The 23770-nt window shown below is 42.0% G+C and overlaps 1 protein-coding gene across 5 annotated transcripts in view; it reads right to left on the reverse strand.

Annotated features, from left to right (window-relative positions):
• Window positions 1–23770, reverse strand: part of INPP4B (inositol polyphosphate-4-phosphatase type II B) — a 476735-nt gene that overhangs the window by 88120 nt on the left and 364845 nt on the right. For all 5 annotated transcript variants that reach the window (XM_075929898.2, XM_089777992.1, XM_089777993.1 and 2 more), the window contains 2 exons: window positions 13467–13644; window positions 62–274 (listed from right to left, as the gene is read on the reverse strand). In XM_075929898.2, coding sequence (XP_075786013.2) covers window positions 62–274; window positions 13467–13644 — 391 coding nt within the window. The remainder of the gene's footprint in view (window positions 1–61; window positions 275–13466; window positions 13645–23770) is intronic.

The following is a 23770-nucleotide window of genomic DNA, read 5'->3' on the forward strand; positions in this document are numbered from 1 at the left end:
GTCTGTGCTTAGCTGTGAATTTTTTTTTAGAGATTCATGCAAGAATTTTGAGGTTTCTTACCCACTCTTCTTCATCATATTCTGAATGGTGAGGTATAGAGTTCTGCCGTTTGATCTGAGATGGATGGTCCTGATGCGGTGGATCACCACATTCTTCCACACTGTTTCTGGGCACAGTTGGCTTCTTGAGGACACAACCTGGACGGGCTGTGTACAGCGCTAAAAGGGCACTTCTGACTAGCTGATCCTTGAATGCATTCACAAATAACTTTGTCTGGAAAGAAAGTAATGGGTTGTTAGGCTTAAGTGTGTAATAGGTCTAATTATTAAAATACATATTTTTGTTTTGGTAGAATGGAAATTGATCGCTACGAGACACAGAAAGGAATGTGTACCAACCACTGGAGATCAATATCAGGTTCTGGAACAATGCCAGTCTCTGAAATCCACACTTCTAAAAGTTAATGCAAAAGGCACAGTGTCTGTTATAAAGACCATCTGTCTACAGAATTGTGTTTAATTCTAGTTCTAAATTTTCTCTGTAGAGAAAGGGTTCTATAGGGATAACTGGTTGAAACACTATCAATCTGCTGTTCCTTTAAGTGTGTCCCAACAAATATCAGAAGAAAATGTGATTCATTTCAGAAATTTCTTTCTATAAAACAAACAAATAGATTATAGCACAAGGAAGGCAATGCTTACAAGTGGCACTGAAGTATGTGCACAGAGCATGAGCTCAGATCAGTGTTGGAATAAGTCTAGTCACAGGCACTACAGGTTCATGCTTAGGGAACAAACTTTTGGAGTTAATAGTGCAATGGTGTCAGAATCTCATCTTTCCTTAAAAAATACAATTCTAGACCTTATGATTGCAAGGACAAGTTTGAAAATGTGACCCAAGCATAAAAAATTAAGCTGCCTCTACAGAGAAACCCGAAGAATGGCTTTAAAATTGGGTAACTCCCCATTCACCTAAGTAAGGGTATGACTACACTGCCACCCTAGTTCGAACTAGGGTGGCTAATGTAGGCATTAGAACTCGCAAATGAAGCCCGGGATATTTATATATCCATATTTATATATTTATTTGCATGTTCCTGGGCGCCATCATTTTTAAATGCCCCGTAGTTCGAACTCCCTGCCCTCGGCTACACGCGGCACGGGCTAGGTAGTTCGAATTAAAGCTCCTAATTTGAACTACCGTTACTCCTCATTGCAGGAGGTGTAACGGTAGTTCGAATTAGGAGCTTTAATTCGAACTACCTAGCCTGTGCTGCGTGTAGCCGCGGGCAGGGAGTTCGAACTACGGGGCATTTAAAAATGGCGGCGCCCAGGAACATGCAAATAAAGCCCGGGATATTTAAATCCCGGGCTTCATTTGCAAGTTCGAATGACTACAATAGCCACTCTAGTGTGAACTAGGGTGGCAGTGTAGACATACTCCAAGGTATTAACTAATATCATCTCAGCAGGAGACTGAAGTGCAGGAGGATACGAGAGCAACAAGCTTGGCCTTACATACCAGTGGTGTAGGCAGACTGATACACTTGGGTGAGCCCCATTTAGGGATGGTAAGCAATGACAGGAGGGTAGGGGCAGGAACTATTGGGGCCACCTGTCGTCCCCCCTCCAGCCACCTGGTAAGTGATGGATGCTGTGTCATGGGGCCCTGGAATAAAAGGGGAGCAGCTGAAAAAAGTGCACCCCCCCCTTCTGACTCTCAGGAAGGTGGCTTCTCTATGGTAATGAAGACTCTTCTGTAGGGTGGAGCTGGCAGCCCCTGCCCACCAGGCTCCCAGGGAGGCAACCTTGCTGTAGCAGTGGGCTCTGCAGTATGAAGCTTATTTAAACATCATACTGCAGAGCCCACAGAGCATGTAAGATTTTTAGCTGTTACACAGTTAACATATAAACAACTTTTAACACCCCTAGTGCAAATATGGGAACAGATCATCTATTTCCCCACTCAATGAATGGAGTTTTTCCCTTTTGTGTAGAGCAGTGACTCTGCTATTTGTCAACACTGTCATCTACCACCTGAGCATACAGGAATGTTTTCTGCCTGGTTCATGAACTATGCTGCGAGAGTGGATGGAGACAGAGCAGACCAGGGGCAGTAAAATAAAGCTTTTCCTCCCCGGTATGCCAGCCATTAATAGAAAAAAAATGATGCATCTAACGCCCTTTCCATAAAGGAGTCTGTACCATTTTTTTCCTAGGAGCATCACGCTCTGCAAGGGCCAGAACCAGTGAAGTGGCACAAAGCCTTTTCCCATGGATGGTCTTGGCTTCCTGTGGATCCTGAGCGATCAGCCAATTTGAAGCAAGGCCCTTTGTACTAGGGATGGACGCAACTCATCAGAGACAGCGGGAGAGGAATGAGGATAGGGCCCCCTCACAGACAGGGGCTGGTCAAAGGCAAGGACTGCTCAAGAGAGCCAGTATCTCCTATCTATTCCAAGCCAGAGCACATCTGGATTGTATAGCCAGATGGTCAGCTGAGTAGTTGCATGCAAGAATGGAAAGCTTCTAGGTGTGCTTTCTGATCAGGCAAAGGCATTTCAAAAATTCACAAAGCTTTAAAGGGGGGGGAGGGGCTGCATTGCATAGAATATTATTTTTTCCCCTGTGTGTCTCTATGATGTGTTTATTATATTGTCTGAGAGCTTCACAATCATTATTGGATTTATCTTCATAAAACCCTGTGATATTACAAGGTATTATTTGCTATTTTACATATGCTGAATAGAGGCAGAGAGAGATTAGGGTCAAGTGCCCACTATTTTTGGGTACCCAACTTGAGACACATACTGCCTAATTTTTTTCAGAGCACTTAAAATTTTTATAGCGCTTTATAGGTTTTGGAACACAGCTGCAATTTACTTCAGATGCAGTCCTGAACTGAAAGCTCACGACTTCTGCAAGTCTTGCTTCAAGTGTCATGTTGGGCACCTAAAAAAAGGAAGAACACAACTGGTTGCAATGTGTGAAGATTTTGGCGTAAATGACTTGGCTAGAATCACACAGAAACTGTGGCAGAGGTAGAGTTAGAATCCACTTCTAGAGGATGGCACCCAACTGTTTTAACTATAAGACCATCCTTTCTCTCCTTGCAATTCCGGCCTCACTCACTAGACACTTTGCAACTTTTGCAACAAATGAAGCAGGGTCCTACAAATATCAACTTCCCTCACTACACAATTGCAATTAAACTCTAGAGCAGGCCCATCTTGTGAACAGAAGGAGGCCACAATCCTGTGGAAAAAGTATTATGGGATCATGGAAGAGCTGCATACAAACAAGGGAATCAAATCAAGTTTGTACAGGCAACCTTCATTCTGGCATTTCCTAAATGTTCAGTGCTTGATTTTGCAACTTCAATCATGTTTTTAACGGTTGTATGCGATATCCTTGATTTTTGAAGGGAACTGGAACAACAGCAATTCTATAGTCTAGCATCATACTGACACCCACCATGGTTCCCCAGTAGTTTCCAAATCCATGGCCTCTCAGTACACATCTCTATCACTTGAGTTAAGGGAAAACAGGTAGTAATAGTAGGCTGTTATCCATTAGGTGGACCAGGTAGTAGTGAAAAAGGAGACAGAACCTTGATCACTAGGTTTTACCACTATTTGCTAACTGCAGAGAACTATAGAGTTTCACAGAATCATAGAATATTGGAAGTCAAGAGGTAGAGTCCAGACCCCTGCCTTCATGGCAGGACCAAGCACTGTCTAGATCATCCTTGACAGATGTCTATCCAACCTGCTCTTAAATATTTCCAGTGATGGAGATTCCACAACCTTCCTATGCAATTTATTCTAATGTTTAACCACTCTGACAGTTAGGAAGTTTTTCCTAATGACCAACCTAAACCTCCCTTGTTGCAGTTTAAGACCATTGCTTCTTGTCCTATCATCAGAGGCTAAAGAGAACAATTTTTCTCCCTCTTCCTTGTAACAACACTTTTAGATACTTGAAAACTGCTATCATTTCACTGCTCAGTCTTTTCTAAATTAAACAAGTCCAATTATTTCAGTCTTCTCTCATAGGTCATTTTTCTAAGCCTTTAAATTTTTGTGTTGCTCTTCTGTGGACCTTCTCCAATTTGTCCACATCTTTCTTGAAATGTGGTGCCCAGAACTGGACACAATGCTCCAATTGAGGGCCTAATCAGCACAGATAAAGCAGAAGAATGACTTCTCATGTCTTGCTCACAGTACTCTTGTTAATTCATTCCAGAATCAGGTTTGCATTTTTTTTTGGCAACACCATCACACTGCTGATTCATATTTTAACTAGTGATCCACTATGAACCCTAAACCCCTTTTAGCAGTACTCCGTCCTAGACACTCACTTCCCATTCAGTATGTGTGAAAATGAGGGGAGTACTTTGCCTTTGTCCTTATTAAACTTCATCCTATTTACCTCACACCATTTCTCTAATTTGTCCAGATCACTTTGAATTATGACCCTATCCTCCAAGCTGGGAGGGGTTGCAAGTGCTTTGATGTCATCTGCCGACTTAATGATCGTATTCTCTATGCCATCATCTAAATTGTTGATGAAGATATTGAACAGAACCAGTCCCAAAACAGACCTCTGTGGAACCCCACTTGTTATGCCCTTCCAGCATGATTGTGAACGGTTATTAACTACTTGATGAGAATGGTTAACCAGCCAGTTATGCACCCGCCTTACAGTAGCCCCATCTAGGCTGTATTTCCCTAGTTTATAGATAAGGTCATGTGAGTGTGTGAAATGCCTTACCAAAGTCTTGGTATATCACATCCACCGCTTTTCTCTTACCTATAAAGCTTGATATTTTAATCAAAGAAAGCTGTCAGATGGGTTTGATGTGATTTGTTCTTTACAAATCCATGCTGGCTATTAACTATCACCTTATTATCTTCCAGTTGTTTGCAGAGGAATTCCTTAATTACTTGCTCCATTATCTTCCCTGGCACAGAAGTTAAACTGACTGGTCTATAGTTTCCTGGGTTGTTCTTATTTCCCTTTTTATAGATGGGCACTATATTTGCCCTTTTCCAGTCTTCTAGAATCTCTCCTGACGTCTATGACTTTTCAAAGATGATAGCTAAAGCCTCAAATACCTTCTCTATCAGTTGCTTGAGTATTCTAGGATGCATTTCATCAGGCTCTGGTGACTTGAAGGCCTCTAACTTTTCTAAGTAATTTTTAACTTGTTTTTTTATTTTAACTTCTAAACCTACCCTATTCCCACTAGTATTCACTATGTTAGGCATCCCGTTACCATCAAACTTTTTGGAAATTGAAATGAAGTTACCCTTTATGTCTCTAGCTAGATTTAGCTCATTTTGTGCCTTTGCCTTTCTAATGTTGCCCCTGCATAGCTGTATTGTTTGCTTATATTCATCCTTTGTAATTTGTCCTAGTTTCCACTTCTTTTGTGTGACTCCTTTTTATTTTTAGATCATGTAAGATCTCCTGGTTGATCCAAGGTGGTCTCCTACCATACTTTCTATCTCTCCTATGCAGTGGAATAGTTTGCATTTGGGCCCTTAATAATGTCCCTTTAAAAAAACTACCAACTCTCTTCAGTTGTTTTTCCTGTTAGTCTTGCTTCCCATGGGACTTTACTTACCAGAAATCTAAATTTATTAAATCTGCCTTCCTGAAATCCATTGTCTCTATTTTGCTGTTCTCCCTTCTACCATTCTTAGAATCATGAACTCTATGATTTCATGATCACTTTCTCCCAAATTGCCTTTCACTTTCAAATTTTCAGCCATTTCCTCTTTATTTGTTAAAACCAAATAAGAATATAAGAACGGCCTTACTGGGTCAGACCAAAGGTCCATCTAGCCCAGTAGCCTGTCTGCCCACAGTGGCCAGCACCAGGTGCCCCAGAGAGGGTGGACCGAAGACAATGATCAAGCAATTTGTCTCCTGCCATCCTTCTCCAGCCTCTGACAAACAGAGGCCAGGGATACCATTTCTATCCCCTGGCTAATAGCCTTTTATGGACCTAACCTCCATGAAATTATCTAGCTTCTCTTTAAACTCTGTTATAGTCCTAGCCTTCATAGCCTCCTCTGGCAAGGAGTTCCACAGGTTGACTACACGCTGTGTAAAGAAGAACTTTCTTTTATTAGTTTTAAACCTGCTACCCATTAATTTCATTTGGTGTCCTCTAGTTCTTCTATTTAGGGAACTAATAAATAACTTTTCTTTATCCGCCCTCTCCACACCACTCATGATTTTATATACCTCTATCATATCCCCCCAGTCTCCTCTTTTCTAAACTGAAAAGTCCCAATCACTTTAACCTCTCTTCATATGGGACCCATTCCAAACTCCTAATCATTTTAGTTGCCCTTTTCTGAACCCTTTCCAAGGCCAAAAGATCTTTTTTGAGGTGAGGAGACCACATCTGTACACAGTATTCAAGATGTGGGCGTACCATAGTTTTATACAGTAAGATATTCTGGGTCTTATTTTCCATCCCTTTCTTAATTCCTGGCATCCTATTTGCCTTTTTGATTGCTGCTGCACACTGTGTGCAAGTTTTCAGAGAACTGTCCATGATAACTCCAAGATCTCTTTCCTGATTTGTCGTAGCCAAATTAGTCCCCACCTAAATCTAGAACAGCTTCCCCCCTAGTATCGCTCTCAACCTTCTGAAATAAAAGGTTGTCTCCAATGCAGTGCAAGAACTTATTGGGTAATCTTTGCCCTGATGTGTTAGTTTCCTAACATATGTCTGGATAGTTGAAGTCCCCCATCACCACCAAATCCTGCACTTTGGATGATTTTGTTAGTTGTTTACAAAAAGCCTCATCCACCTCTTCTGCCTGGGTAGGTGGTATGTAGTAGGCCCCTAGCATGACATCACCCTTGTTTTTTACCCTTTTTAACTCAACCCAGAGATACTTAACATGTCTGTCTCCTATGTCCATCTCCACCTCAGCCTAAGTGTATACATTTTTAAATATACAAGGCAACATCTCCTCCCTTGTTCCCCTGCCTATCCTTCCTGAGCAAGCTAAAGCTTTCTATACCAATATTCCAATCGTGTGTATTCAGGACTCCTGAGTTTAATTCCAGGTTATGGAGAGGCATATCCTCTAGGCATACATCCATCTGCCCCCTCCTAAAAACTTGTCTGTTTCCTTCTCCTGTTTTACTCCATCCCAACTCCAGTTCCTGTCTCCTTTCTCCTGTTCATCTCCATACTTCTTAGGGAGAAAGGTCCCCTCCCTCTTTTCACCTATTCACATACCTGGCTTCTGCTCCCCTCCGCAAAATGTTTCAGGTCCTAACATCTATTCCTTTCTCAACTTTCACCGTCCCCTTCCCTCTCTTCTCCTATCCAATTACCTGCATCTCCTGTCTACTCCCTACCCCTTCTTCCCTCTGCTCTTTCCCTACCCTCTCCATTTTCACTCCTTTCCAGCTGCTGTATCCTCCTCTTTTCCCATTCCTCTCCAGTGTTGCCAACTCTCATGATTTTATCATAAAACTTGCAATATTTAGAGCTTTTTTTTTTTTAAAGCCCCTGCTGTTGGCATTAGGAACTTTAGAGCCCTGATGGCTACAGAGAAAAAGCTTGAAAACATTAGAAACCAGAAGACACATAAAAAGAACCCCAAATCTATTATTTTAATAAACTCAATATTTTATGTCAATCATACTTTTCAAGTCTTATTCTTGGTTGTGAGCTTTTTGTCTTTTCTTTTTTAAACATTTGGCAATACTGCTCATCCTTCAAGCATCTGAGTCAGGCCTATTTCTCCTCCTCCTCTTTGCTGCCTGGGCTCTAACAGAGAAAGGGCATTGACAACACTGGAGAGAGAAATTGTCCCTGTTCTTAGTGATTATATCTGGCACAAGTGCAGAGGTAAGTCTCACACAGCCCCTGCAGCCACAACATGGAGTGTGTTCAGTTCAGATAGACTTTAACAACAATATTTTCCTGAGTAACAAACTGAGCATGTGTGAACTAAGACTGTTCAGAGATTCTAACCCAGGAAAATTTGGGCGGCATTTGACATGGATGATGAATGATATATCCCTGACTCCAGGGCAACCCATCGCCTGCCAAATATAAGAAGCCCATGCCTAGCATAAAGCCGCTACAATTTCTATTAAAAAAGCTGTAATAATTTTTAACATAGTCACAACAATTTATTTTTTTTCCAAATCTCCATCTGAGTGCCTGTATCATGTTGCTAAAGCTTTTTCAATACATTCAGCTTGAGACAGACACTTGGCATGAAAAATTTCAGTCCCGTTAAAACATAGGATTGTTATAAACAACTGGAAAATGTTGGGCAACATTAATTAAAGACAACACTACAGAGAATTAGCTACCTTTCCAGAAATCTGTCATCTAGCAGATAAATGACCAGCACTTTCCCTGACTGGACGACCTTGGAAAAGTCATTTTATTTCTTTGTGCCTCAGTTTCCCAATGGGGAATTTTTTTTATCTTCTCTGTAAAGTGCTTTGAGATTTACTGATAAAAATTGCTATATAGGAACTATATATTATTATTAAATAATTATGGTATAAATGTTTTTACAAAAAATAAACTGAAGCAACTGGCATAGAAATGGGATGAGAGCTTTCATTTTCCTTCACACAGACTCAAAACTGTTTTTAGTAATTAAATTGTGTTCAAGGGTTCTATTGGATTAACAACAGGAATGGTCCTAATAGAAAATTTTCTTATGTACAGCTAAATTCATACACCACCACTATTTATACATTTTTTCTAATCCCTCCAAGACCAGTATGCACAAAGAAATGCAAACTTTGCAAATGCTTTCAGATACCCGACTAACGAATAATTTTGATAAAAATATAAAAAAGAAAAAAGGCTTAGCTAGAAAATGTATTCAGCAAGCCTATGCAAGCTGCAAATGCTGATATATTTGTATATAGAAAAGGACATCTTTAATTAACAAAAACTGTTACATAAAGAGGCTAGTCCTTATGAATGAAATTTAAAAAAAAAATCAAAAAGAATCACTGAAGCAAATACTGAATGATATTTTATGAATGGTAAACCTTGCCCAATGCACTGGGAAAAAAACAACCAAAATCCTGCAGCCACTGCCATAATGGGCTTTTTGTTGAATTTTTTGTCTGAGGTGCACCCAATAAAACTCTATGCCTAAACCAAAATCAAAATATTTTTTTCTTGTATTTAATGCAATATTTTGCCATATTTTCTCTCTCAATACCAGATATGTTTATTACTCGCTTCCTCCTAGCTAATATCTTTTGAAACAGCGTGTCTGTATACACAGACTCACTCCAATGTTTCAAGTGGTCGGGGTCACACATAGTAGTAATCCCAGCCCCAAAAATGACCTCTTTGTTGGTTGCTGGTAAAAGGGTTATGCCATAACTGATTCTGAAGCAGAGTTCTCTGACTGCTAAAAAGGGAGCACAATGTCTACGTTCCTTATCTTACGCTATTTTTACATTTCATGCTCTTTTTAAGACATGATGCTAATAGAAATAAAGTCAGAATGCACGTGTGGGTTGAATGTAGGTACATGCACTGGGAAAAGGTTTTATGATAGAAATAAGTTGTCTCTGTCTTCACATTGAATTTTTAATTAATGGCCCAAGCAATGAACTTTTGTTGCAAAATAAAGAAATCCCATTATTGGGCAGATCCCTGAACTCTGACCTATTCGGAATAATCAAAAAATAGAAATAAGTTTACATAATGTTAAAACTCATTTAAATATGTATTTGGCACACATGAAACTACCCTACCAGATGAAGGATTTTTCCAGACGAGGAGAGATCACATCTGACCCCGCATACTGTCCCCCCAGCCCTGGACCGGCCACAAGCCCGGCTACCCTGATGGTCCCTACCTCTCCTTGTCTGCCACATCGGGCAGCCCTGCTCCCAATGTGCTGGACTCCCAGCCCCACTGGACATCCCAGCTGCACCGAGATAGACTACCAGTCCCACTTGCTGCCAGCAGCTCGCAGCCTTGCCAGCCCACAGGGCTCCTAGCCACCAGCCCTCTAGCGGGACGCTCTTCTCCAGGAACATCAATGGTCTTGCTGGACCACAGATGATGCCTGACCAGAGTGTCCTGGTCTACAGAGGTTCAAGATGTAGTAGTATTTTCTAGAATAAAGAAAAGTACTGAAAGGCATTATAAATGTTTCATCATGAAACTCTGTCAATGCATCTCAAACGTTAGAAGAAACATTCTCTTAGTTCTCGGTCTCAGTGCTACCGTCTGTATGGAAAGTTTCAGGGATGTCAGAGGGCCACTCTGTGTTAGAGTATTAACTTTTCACTTTTGGAAAACTTCATTTATATGCTAACTAGCGGTTTCATCTTAGTCCTTAAAGTCCATATTAGTCTACACAACTAAACTACCACTTAAATCTGGCACAATTTTAAACTATTTATGAAGTTTTTAAAAGAACCCCACAGGAATGGAGGGCAAGGAAGATCTTGATTATGGTGCATACATTGTGGTTCATCAAAGAATGCCACATGAGGTCTTAACTGAAAACTGGGGAACACAATGTTCATCAATATTATTAAGGAAGGTACTGTATATACAGATTTTACGTAAGCAGCCATGTATATATGTTGACATTTTTAAAATCTACATCAAGTCATTGGTCACTAGCAAAGAACAACATGTTTTCTTCCACAGAGGAAATAAGAAATGTACATCTCTCTGTTGGAATGTAAATTAACCATTGTAAGCATAGTGGATACCTTTTACATCTGAAGCCAGATGTTAACAAAGAGATATGACATCAATATGGAAGCAGTATACAGGAAAAACAAACCTTGAGTACTTATCCTGTCCTTAGTGTCAGACAGTGAACTTTGGGGATATATATGCCGGAGGAGAAAACAAACACCACCACATTAATCAGAACAGGATCTCAGCCAATCTTGCCTGAAAATGCTGCAAAAGAATTTGGGTGAGATAAAGCTTCTTTAGACAGGAGATTAACCTGTACGTTGAATTTAGTCTCTAGAAAATGTGTTACAATTTGATCTTATATTTAACCATTTGTTTCTAATATTCCTACTCAGGATCACTTGAATATTTGATGGGTGATTTTATTATTATTAATATACCACAGTGCTGTGGTACTAAGCAAAGTACTGAGCCTGAGTTGAATCTGACAGGCTGGTGTTTTCCATTCTTTTCAGAACAGCAGGCCTGCTAGTTCTATGAGGAGCCAGTGTCAGAGGCTGGATAACCCAGGGAAATGATTCCAAGGGACTAAGAGAATGGTGTGCACCTATTGTTAAACTGCAAGTCAAAGTAAGCAATGGATACCCCAGACCAGAGGATTTCAGCACCCCATAGGTTGGTGGTGGTCAGGAGCTGTCAAGCACAACCCAAACTCCTTCATACTAGAGGTCTAGCATTACAAGGTGACTTTCACTCCTGTATAGCCAGAGACCCATCACACTGGGTCATCTTTTCCGAAGGGAGTTTTTGTCCAGTTTCTAAGTAAGCTCCTCTTCCAGTGCAGTGTTATTTATACAACTGTCTTCTGCCTCATTTCACTGGGTTGCTACTTTCTCTCTGCTCAGTTAGGCAAAGAATTACAGGAAGTGAGAGGCAGAGGAGAGAACCTGGTCAGGACTGAAACTATTTCCTAAGCAGGAAAGGTACTGAAATCTGCATCATAAAAATCTCTTATTTTTATCCCAGCACAAGTTTTCTCCTCCTCTTTTGAATCCTCTCATATCAGAACTCTGCTCTTGCCAAGAGATTTTGCTATGACGCCTCCCACCCCCCCAGAGTCCCATCAATACTAATCACTGAGTAGCCAGCAATAATTGCAATAATACAATAATTGCTCCCATTTTTTCAGGCAAAATTCTGCATTCCGTTATGTCACTCAACTCCACCATGGCTGTATTACTCTAAATGGAGTTACTATGGAATTTGCACAGCTGTAACTGTGAGCAACATTTGGCTCCTCTTCTTTCCAGAATGTGCACTTCTTGTGTACTGCTTCCTTGTTGTCTTCACATTTCTTTGTTAACATCTGACTTCTTAGGCAAATGTGAATGCGCTGTACTTACACCTTCTTCACAGAATGAGACTGAGCTCAATATTCAAATGTCTATCTCCCACAAAGTTAGTGCAATGCTGCTCAACAGATCACAATGTTTTCTGCTTCACAACAGTTGGAGAGAAAGTGAAATGGTTGCTGGTAGTACCATGAAGCCAGAGGGAGACCACATTACAGAGCGTATAGCGTATCAGGCTGTGGTCACAGTAACCAAACTGGCGCAGCTTGAGCTTCTCCCCAACTTCTAACTGCTGCCACCACACCCAGTCTCCTTTATGAAGGTTTATTCTCTTAAAACAGGCAACTAATAAAACAGAAACACAGTCTTTGAAGTCACTCCTTTCCTAGAGCAGTTTCCTAGCTGTAGCCAGTTCCATCTCCTCCTTTCAGTAGCTTCCCCATGACTGCAGCCAGGAAATCCTGGCCCCTTGATCTACCACAGGCATTAGCTTCCCTTCCCCAGGCACAGCCTGTCCTAAATACTCCTTTCCACCTCCCATCTTGTCTTGTGCAGGCTCAGGTATAGCACAGATGCTTTTAACCAGATGAATTTGGCTCATCTACTTTGACACAGAGGAGCAGGATTTAGTTCTACTCACAGGGACTAGTTACCCTGTGACAAATACTTAATATTTACATAGCATGTTCAAAACACTCTACAGACATTAACTAAAGAAGTGGGCTGTGCCCACGAAAGCTCATGATGTCATCTACATGTTTTGAGAGTCCTTAAGGTGCTACTAGTCTATTGTTGTTGTTGAAGTTTAACCCCTCATTGACCATGTGCAGATGTTGGGTATTATCCTAATAGACAAACAGGGAAACTGAGGAAGGAACATGAAAACACGTGCAAGGCTACATAGTGTAGAAGCAGGGTTAAACTCAAACTTCCTGACACACATGACCATGCTTGTTCCCCTAGACCACACTGCCTTTCATGGTCATTGTCATGCTATTAGCTCAGAGTTGATGCACAAGAATGGTCTCCACTAGAAGTGGTAGGTTCAGTAAGTAGTAAGAAGTTTCATGGAATGGGAACCAATATCCATTTTCATTTCTCAAAATTCAAGACACTTGATGTTTGGTAAGTTCTCTGTGTGTGGTCACTAGAGGAAAATAAAGACATGAAATAAAAATTATACTTTCAAATAGATGCTTGCTGTATAAATGCCAGTATTTCTGCCATGAAAAGCTTAAAGAAATGTTCGGTAATAATGCAAATGGAAATATGACTAGTGTGTTCTTTTCCTATGGCAACATTTTGAAGTTGATTTTAACAGAGCATATTTAACATTTCCTGATGCTCTGAAAGTCAATTTATGCAGAAAAAGACAGCAGCTAGGCATCTGCTCATTCCATTTTCCATTGCAGTAAAGATTTGAATCTTACTTTTTCAGAAAGCATCTTTAAAGAATTATTCAAGCTGTCTGGAGAATGCTGTCTTGCAGAATTAAGTAGCAGGTCTGCATGGCTTGATATGAGGGGCTGTAGATGATTGATGTTGCTGAGAACTTCTTTTGCCTTGGCTATGTTTTCAGGTGAATAGTAAATACACTGGTATCCAGTACTGTAAAAACAAATGTGGAGACAGTTATAGAATGCCAAAATCATTTGCATATAAATAGCCAGATGGTTAACTGTGCACAAGATCTGAGTTCTCACTATTTATATCACAAGAATGGTAGGTATTTTAAGCTTTACTGTACATATTTATTCACATTATTTAAATCTGTCTTTCTGATGGGCTAAAAAAAACCAATCTTTGCTGGAACACTCCAGTATTATTCAAGCTAATTATTTCTGTGGTGTTCTCCAAGATAACCATACTGAGAGAGAGAGAGAGAGAGAGAGAGAGAGAGAGCGCGAGAAAAATGAAAATCATTGAATTTTTATTCTATAATTGTGGAGGAAAAAAAAGTTGAAGTTTTCCAAAATAAGTTGTTAATGTTAACTGATCAAGGGGTCATATTATCAGTGATCTGCCCCCAAAATGACAAGAACAAGAGTTACTTTCAATGAAAGGTGTCATATGTCTAATTTCACTAGACAGGAGAAAGTACAGAACCATGGAAAAAGTAGGAAATTAATTACTGTTAAAACACTTAAATGCCCCACCACAAACTCACTGATTTACTTTTTTATTGTTTACAAACTAGGGTTATTGATTCCTTGAGCTTTCTGATGAAAATGTATTATGTGTTTCCTTCCCTAACCAAACCACATCCTCTTTCATTAAGTTATTGCCTCTCCCAATCTATTACAGGCAGTCCCCGAGTTACGCGGATCCGACTTATGGGGCTCTCTTGCCCAGAGCGCAGCAGTCCCGCCACCTCGACCTCGGGGGCGAGAAAAGCTGCTCCCAGTGCCTCTGGTCTGCTGGGGACCGTCTCCAGTAGACCAGGGACACCGGGAGCAAAGCCACAGCGGCGGCGGAGTCCCGCACCTCTGAGGCTTTGCCAGAGCAAAGCCTCAGAGGCGCGGGACCCCTCCGCCTCCCCGGCTTTGCTCCGGGTGTCCCTGGTCTGCTGGAGATGGTCCCCAGCAGACCAGAGGCACCGAGAGCAAAGCGGCAGCAGTGGCGGGGTGCCGCGCCTCCCCGGCTTTGCCACAGCAAAGCCTCAGAGGCGTGGGACCCCTCCGCCTCCCCGGCTTTGCTCCAGGTGTCCCTGGTCTGCTGGAGACGGTCCCCAGCAGACAAGAGGTACCGGGAGCAAAGCGGCAGCGGCGGCGGGGTGCTGCGCGCCTCTGAGGCTTTGCCACCTGGAGCAAAGCCGGGGAGGCGGAGGGGTCCCGCGCCTCTGAGGCTTTGCTCTTGCAAAGCCGGGGAGGCGCGGGACTCCGCCGCCGCTGCGGCTTTGCTCCCAGTGTCCCTGGTCTGCTGGAGACGGTCCCCAGCAGACCAGAGGCACCGGGAGCAAAGCTGCAGCGGCAGCGGGTCCCGCGCCTGTGTGGCTTTGCTCCCCGTGTCCCTAGTCTGCTGGAGGGGGAGGGGGCGCAGCTAGTGCGCCGCTCCCCCCCCAGCAGACCAGGCTTTTGTTGTGGACCCTGGGGTAGAGCAGCTGGGGTGCTGCCGGGTTGGTCCTGCAGGGACCTACCTGGCAGCCCAGCTGTTCTGTCCCAGGCTCGAGATTCAGCCGCTGTTGAAACTGATCAGTGGCTGATTCCAGGAAGCTGGGGGGCAGAGCAATTCTGCCTCCAGCTTCCTGTAGTCAGCCCCTGGTCAGTTTCAGCAGCAGCGGCTGAATCTGGAGCCAGTTCCGACTTACATACAAATTCAACTTAAGAACAAACCTATAGTTCCTATCTTGTACGTAACCTGGGGACTGCCTGTAGTTCTCTTCCTTATTTGTCCTTTGATCTGTTGCCTTTTTCTCCTCACCACTTGTACAAGATCTTTCCTTTGCCACTCAGACTTCTGTATTGTAAAGTAAAACGAACCCAAGTCACACTGTGGGCTGTAGCCCTAACTCTGCACAAAGGGACAGCATCTGGGTTCTTTCACACTCTGCTTCGCTCCTTTCGGCTCTGGAGCAGATTTCATTTCCCTTTGCTGTCCACTCAGCAGAGAACACACAAGACGAGTGTGGCAAGCTCAGATCTAGTAGACTGGAGCTCAGCTGTACAGCTAGATGAGAAATGTAGCATGTGAGTAACTAACTACAAAACTAATATTTGAATTAAGACAATTTTTAACCCTTCCACGACATAACTGGAACTAAAAGTTTCCCAAGTGGATCAGCTTCTGGAATGTTACTGATAACGCAACAGTGCGCCATTGTTCATGTCTCCTTTCCTCTCTGTCTCGCTGTAGTTTTTTATTTCTTCCTTCATTTCACTAAACATGATTTGAACCCTGCTCCCCCTGCTCTTTGCTTTCTCTCATTTAAATTTTCTCTCAATTCTCTATTTTTACTGCTTTCTCCGTTAGCGCATTTTCTACTGCCCTTTTTCCTTGATGGTTTTCCTCTTACTGTAGCCCAGATACAGCAAAGCACTCAAGCATGAGTTTACATTCCAGTGAAGTCATCGAATCTTAATGCAAAGTACTTTCCTGAATTGCAACCTGAAATATCTCTAATTTGTTCTTCACTTCAGTCTTTCATTGTAGCTTCCCCACTCAGCCTTATCTTCAATGCAGAGTTAGCCCCGATGAGTAGAGTCCTGCAAATCTGCAGATATCCATGGCTCATTTTTGCAGATGCAGATACAAATTTTGAATCTCTACAAGGCTCTACAGTTGAGTAGAATCTAGGTCATCCTACCCTAACTGTGCACAGCCACTGCGCTGAGCCAAACCCAAATTACTGTCTCCTCACTGGTGCTGCACTTAACCATGTGTGTGACTCACTACTATGACTTGTGGGGGCACATCCCAGAGTTTTGTGCTGCAGTAGTCGGAGCTGTTCTATGAATAATTCTTAGTTAATTGGTGCAAGCAGAGGGAATTTTGGAAAGCACTTGAGTTCTATTAGCACTTGAGTGATTTAGCTTGTATCTCCAGGACAGGTTATTAGCCAGAGTGATCTGAGCTTTACAGTATATCCCCCAGTTCTGTGTTCTTGGGGAACCAGAGCATAGCCACCCTGCAGGTTCCCCCCTCCCCTTATGTTTCAGGGGTCAGTTTTGTCCTCCCCACACGTTTTTTTTTATTCAAATTCCACCCAGGGTAATGATGCTCATCCTGGCTACCTATTATCATTTTGTAGTTTTCATGGTGCCTTTTGACCAACCAGGCTAGTTTTGGCCAGTTTTCCTGGACCTGAGCATAACACCAACCATCCATTTGTATGCATGGATGGGAAGGGGCTGAAAGGTAAAAGCTGAGTAAGAGCCCAAGTTAACTATGCCACGAAGACATAGCATCAGAATTGCTGATGCTTTCTGTCCTTGATAGTTTCTCTCTAGTCTTTTTTGCAGATCTCTTCTATCCACCATATTGAAGGCTCCTCATACATTGGGCTCTTTAACATCTCATCACACACCATCTATGTTCTTTTTCCTAGGATTCCTCTTAGTATTCCATTTACAGCCTTCCCTGACTGCCCTCCCAAATCTGATCCCCATTAACTCTTGTAGTAGGAAAGCTAGACTGAGAGCCATTAAACAAATACCACACCTAGTAATTAGATTTCCTGAGATATTGAAAGTCTTTCCCATTCTATGTAGAGCCAATACAGCTTTCAAATATAGGTGTACAGGCAGTCCCCGGGTTACGTACAAGATAGGGACTGTAGGTTTGTTCTTAAGTTGAATCTGTATGTAAGTCGGAACTGGCGTCCAGATTCAGTCGCTGCTGAAACTGATCAGTTTCAACAGCGGCTGAATCTGGACGCCAGTTCTGACTTACATACAGATTCAACTTAAGAACCCCAGGCTCCGCGACTTTGCTCTGCTTTGCTCCCCGTCCCCCTGGTCTGGGCTGTCCGCTGCCCGCGTGCTCTGCGGCTTTGCTCTGCTTTGCTCCCCGTCCCCCTGGTCTGCAGACCAGGGGGACGGGGAGCAAAGCAGAGCAAAGCCGCAGAGCACGCGGGCAGCGGACAGCCCAGACGCGTCTGGGCTGTCCGCTGCCCGCATGTTCCGCCGCTTTGCTTCCTCTCCCTGGTCTGCTGGAGACCATGGAGAGGGAGGGCCCCGTTCATAACTGCGGATCCGACATAAGTCGGATCCGCTTAACTGAGGGACTGCCTGTATTGTAAACATTTTTGGTAACATTTCATTAAATTCAGCAAGTAGTTTTTAGAGTCAAAACAATAAAAATGTTTTTTTCAGATTTTTGAAATTTCTTATATTTGTGTCCCCATACTAAACACAAGGGCTTCTGCTTAATATTGTATTCCATGTCTCTCAAAAAGATTTCTGTACTTAAAGATTCACCAGAGACACATCATTTCCATAATTACCTTGTGCCCAGGATATTTTTCATAACTTAGTTTTCATACACAAACTTCATTACAGAAAAAGACATGCATGGGGCCCTGTCAATAAAGCTGATGAAAAAAATTGTTAAATGACAGGCACATCAATACAAACGCTAAATGCAGAATGTTACAACAGACTAAACTTGTGGCCTTGGGGAAATGCAATGCTGTAGCTCCTGCCTGTGAAATCAGCAGCACTGTAAAAATATATCCTTGAGATATAAAGTATATAATTAGTGATGTATATATTGAAAGAAGACTATAATTATGTCTTCTAGGTTAGAAGTAAAACTGATTATTGGAATGTATAACATAACTTTCAGAGAACAGTAATTCTGATAATCAAACATATGCATATTACCTTATGCGATCATCTGTGTTTTTAGATTATTTTTAATGCCAACGCAATAGTGGTAGAATTTGAATAAAGATTATATTAATTACTTCAGCACACTTAACTCTACGTTAACGTAGAGTTTGTTTGGGAAGAAGTACTGAAAGAACATTAAAATGTTTAATTCTTAATGACACTCTATATAACTCCAGCTCCATTCCTGCTTTTAATTGACTCATTCTTGTAATTGAGTTAAATTGCTACCATCTGGGAGGGGGTTAAAATCTTTTAACAATGAACCTTTGACCCAGTGTTTCCCACCGCAATAACTGCTAATATTAAAATGCAGAACTAATAAGGTGCATGTTGCAGGAAAAAAACATCCCTCACAAAAAAAAACTGAATACTAGACTCAGATTAATTTCCTGGGTGCAATAAGTTTGCCATATTTTTATCAATTTAATGTTCCTGGTATCTTTTCATTTATACATGAGCAAAATTAAACTCATAAAAATATGGAAAACATTTTATCCAGGAAATAAATCTGAATCCACTTACTATGGATTTTCAATCAAACCTATGGGAATTGTGCACCCAGCTTCCCCACTGCATTTCACTGGAAGCTCTGCAACTAACTTCCTGAGGCCTTCTTTTAAAAACCCAGCTCAGAATGCTAAATCAAATTGAAGAGCTCTGTGTAAGTATAAAAACTTCTGTCACCAACCAAAGTTGGTCCAACAAAAATTACCACCTCCCCCCAACCTTCTCTCTCTCTCTAATATCCAAGGACCAACACAGCTACAATATCACTTCATAAAGAAGTAAAATTCTATGTTGCAGCTCTCTGTGTTTATGAAGTCATCCTTAGTTATGGACAAGACCAAATGTTGTGGTTTGGAGATGGAAAATGCAAAGCTTGCATTCTCCCCTACCAGTTCTGGGCCAGTCCCCAGCATAGATTCATAAATTCATAGACTTTAAGGTCAGAAGGGACCATTATGATCATCTAGTCTGACCCCTGCACAGTGCAGGCCACAGAATCTCAACCACTCCTCTTAGAATAATCCTCTCACCTATATCAAAGATATTGAAGCATTCAAATACTTTGAAGGACCCAACATGCAGAGAGTCCTTCAGCTGTGATCTGTGCCCAATGCTACAGAGGAAGGCGAAAAACCTCCAGGGCCTCTGCCAATCTACCCTGGAGGAAAATTCCTTCCCGACCCCAAATATGGCGATCAGCTAAACCCTGAGCATGTGGGCAAGACTCACCAGCCAGACACCCAGAAAGTTCCCTATAGCAACTCCTATCATCCCTCCATTGACCTATTTCCAACTGATAATGAATGGTCAATTAGTTACCAAGATCATGTTATTTCATCCAACCATCCCCTTATCATAGAATCATAGAACTGGAAGAGACCCCAGAAGGTCGTCAAGTCCAGCCCCCCGCTCTAGGCAGGACCAATCCCATCTAAATCAACCCGGCCAGGGCTTTGTCAAGCCGAGACTTAAATACCTCTAGGGATGGAGACTCCACTACTTCCCTAGGTAACCCATTCCAATGCTTCACTACCCTTCCAGTAAAATAGTTTTTCCTAATATCCAATCTGGACCTCTCCCACCACAACTTGAGACCATTGCTCCTTGTTCTGCCATCTGTCACTACTGAGAACAGCCTCTCTCAGTAGTGAGGCTGACTCAGGTCAGTGTGCTGGCTGTTCCGAGTGCCCCCAGCTGTCAACGGCCATAAGCTGCTTGTGGCAGCCAATTGTCACCTAAGGGTAGGACCATCCTGGGTATACTCCCTTTCCCAGCCCTATAGAGCATGGGCATGTGAAAGGTTAACTGGTAAGCATTACCCTTATCAGGTGCATCTTATTGGTTTACATTAACTGTTAACTGGTGGATGTTGGAGCAGTTCCCTGCCTGCTACAGACAGGGAACTGCTCCAGCATTGCATGGGGCCCACTGTGGACCAGAGGTGCTCCGGTCATGTGGGTGCCCCACAGACAGGGGATGCACCAGCAGAGTAGAAACATACGGGAGAATCTGTCTCACAGCAACTAAGCACAGATCTTCAGAGAAAAATGTTGTGCTTGCACCTCAGTCCAAATCAGACACTTAATTGTGCCATTCTGGCAAAGTCCTTCATCAGGAAAGTGTGGAACTTCAATATTTCTAGGGGATTGCATGCATGCTACACCTGCCTTTAGGATGTTCTCTCCTCTCCCTGATGGCTCTTTGTGCTGGCACAGAAGAGAGGATAGAGCCATACCTTTACATCCTCCATGCCACTCTCCTACCCCTATGAGGGAGTACACACCAACAGGTCTGCCAAAGGCAGCAGTCCCTCTTTTCTCACAAGCACAGAGACTGTAATCACTGGTTGCCCTGATGTGAGAGGGTTATCCCTTCTCTGGTACACACACTCATATAGCTGATTGGGACAACTTGGCCCAGAAATCTAGTCAACAGAATAAGATTTTGATAAGATTTTTACATACAAGATCAATGGTTTGGCAAGCTGCTGAGGTTTTCTGGTAAAATTTCTATTGAATCTGTTGCACTAACGTTATGGTCACTGCAAAAATGCTGATATTTCCCCATCTACACACACATACATACATACACACACACACGGAGAAGGAAAGTGAACAAAGAGCAATGTCTCCCTGAAAAGTGCTGTGTGTGACAGGCTGTGATTTCCTTTTGAAAATAAAGGCTACAATTAGATCACACACAAGTCATTACTATTTCAACATTACTGGGGTTTTCTGTGAAAACATTATCATTTCACACTCCTCAGAGAGAGGAGATGAGTTGAAAGTTATGACACAGGTCACAGGAACCCTGCAGATTTTTGTTTTAATGAAACCGCTGGTAACAAGTACATTATTGGTTAGAGATACAGACCTTATTTAATAATTTAAAAAAAGACCATTTCGCCCATATAAACCCAAACTGAGTAATTCTCGTTTTTTTAAAAATTGCTTTTCCACCTTCAAATTTATTTCAGGAAAAAACTAGAAATATTTCAAGGTCCTTGTTAAAAGCTGGCAGTAAAAAAAAAAAAAAAAAATCTCTAAACAAATCATAGCACCTTATGTAGACTCTGGGGCACCTCTGTTTTCCTTGACGGTTAGTAGTAGAACATTGAAGGTCTTATAATTACATACTAGTGTGTTTTGGCTAAAGCACAGAGCACCAAATTAGCTTTTAAATGAAAGAAAAAAAGTCCTTTGTGCATCCTGAAAATGATTTATGAACACTTAAAGCGCTGAAGCATTACATCAATATAACTTATAGCAAATCTAACTTCATGTTCCTGCACAATTCAGTTCTAAAAATAATAGTCTACTCTGCCACCTAGACTGGTGAAAAGACAGGTCTTTCTGTTTACTGGAAGATAAAGCAACTTGTATTAACAGAACAATAGAAGACTGAGCCTGAACGATTGATTTTCTCTCTCTCTCCTTCTGCTAGAAACTGTTCCTTAAACAAACAAACCCTGCACTATAAAACATTTTAAATAAGTATACTATCTACAAATTATTAATACAGCACAGCTACACTTTATAGAAAGTAATGATATACAACTTTTTTTTTTTGCGCATTGCTTCCCTTCTTGCAATGAATTTTATATTCACTGTTTGGTTTGACAATTAAAAATGCAATTATATTCTCACAAGCTACAGCCGATGGACCATAACTTGATATTCGTTAACTCTACCTCTTATCATTTCTACTCAAGGGGTGGACTTGAATCCAAGTCAGGACACCTAGTTAAAGTTTGGCATAATTTTAAATAGGGATGTAAGCGACTAACTGACTAGTTGAGTATCTGATAAGCAAAAGCTTTTTGGATAGTCGACACACTAGTGGACTAGTCGCTCCCACCCCCCTTGCTGCCTCTGCAGCAAGAAGGGGGGGGGAAGAGGACATGGTGATGTGGGGAGCTGGCTACAGCTCAGTGGGAGGGTCAGGGGCGCAGCAGCGACCTTCAACCTTTGAAATGTACAAGAATCCCTGCTGCGGCTCTTGTACATTTCAAAGCGGAAGGTCTGCATGGAGCCTGGGGCCAACGGGGAACTCAGAGTGGAGTCTGAGTCCCCCATTGGCCCCGGACTCCACGCAGCATTTCAGTCTTTGAAATGCACAAGAGCCTCTGCTGGGGAGCTTGTACATTTCAATGGTGGAATGCTGTGCAGCACTTCCGCCTTTGATATGTAGCAACAGCCAGGAGGAAATTCCATCAACTATTTGATTGGTTGCTTCATCTAATTTTAACATCCCTTATTTTAAATAGATTGACACTGTTGGATATTTCAATTAGCTGCATCAATAATCCGAGAGAGGAGTTAAAACATAGTAGGCACTTCCATCACATGCAGTGACAATGTTGCTTAAAAGGCTACAGAGAACCTTCCCAGGTTGGCTTGTGAGGTTCTCTTCCACATCTTTTTAGGTGTTCAACACAGTTCGCTACAAAGAAACCATTTCTATATCTTCATTTTTAGCTGTCCATTTTACATTTGCCTGATATTGCCAGGTTACAGTCCCTCCCCTCCAACCAAGGCTTCAGAAAGATGCTCCCAGTGTAAAACAGAATATTTAAAGCTGCCCATGGAAATGCTAAGTATTGTCACAGAATCGTGATGAAGCTCAATACACCTGTATACAAAATAAAGACATCTTTATGACAGTAATTTTATTTCTCCTTTGGTGAGAATCAGGACTTTAAAAATATTTCCCTTTGCCTTCAAATGTTGCGTATCTAAATTGTTTCTTTGCCTTGAATATTGAGGTATGAGAGATTATTTCAGGCTCATTTTATTGCTTCCCACAGAAAAAAACTGCAGGGGGCCAAAGGAGGACAACAAAAAAAGAAAAAAAATCAGTACATTTTCTCCTGTAGTAAATTTTCCCTACCTCTGTCGCCAGAGGCATGTAGATTAGGCTACCAGACATAGTAAAATGAAGCAGCGATTTAAATAATCGCCGCTTCATTTAAATTTACATGGCTGCTGCGCTGAGGCGACAAACAGCTGATTAGCTGTTTGTCGGCTCAGCGCGATAGTCTGGACGCACGGGTGGCGACATCAAAGATATTTGTCGACCACCCAGGTAAACCTCATCCCTCTGCAAAGGAAACGTGTGATCTGGTCTTTTGCAGTAAGAAAATATAAAAGCAAGAGATGACTGCCAATCCTCTTGTCATTTCCAACACCAGATGCAAGCATGGAAATTCTAACAGGAGACTCTCTTGCAAGGGCCGTACATAATTACAAGCCCTTGTGTTCTCTTGACTACTCCAACATGGCCCCATTTAATCAGTTATGTTTAACAGGTTAACATTTAACCGGGTTAACTAATGAAAAAGGATTTTACATCCCTATATCTACTTCAGGGGCAGGAAACCTCCAGCCAGCAAGCTGGAT

The sequence above is a fragment of the Pelodiscus sinensis genome, chromosome 4, assembly GCF_052426305.1.
Source record: "Pelodiscus sinensis isolate ZL-2025 chromosome 4, ASM5242630v1, whole genome shotgun sequence".
In the NCBI taxonomy this organism is placed as follows: domain Eukaryota; kingdom Metazoa; phylum Chordata; order Testudines; family Trionychidae; genus Pelodiscus; species Pelodiscus sinensis.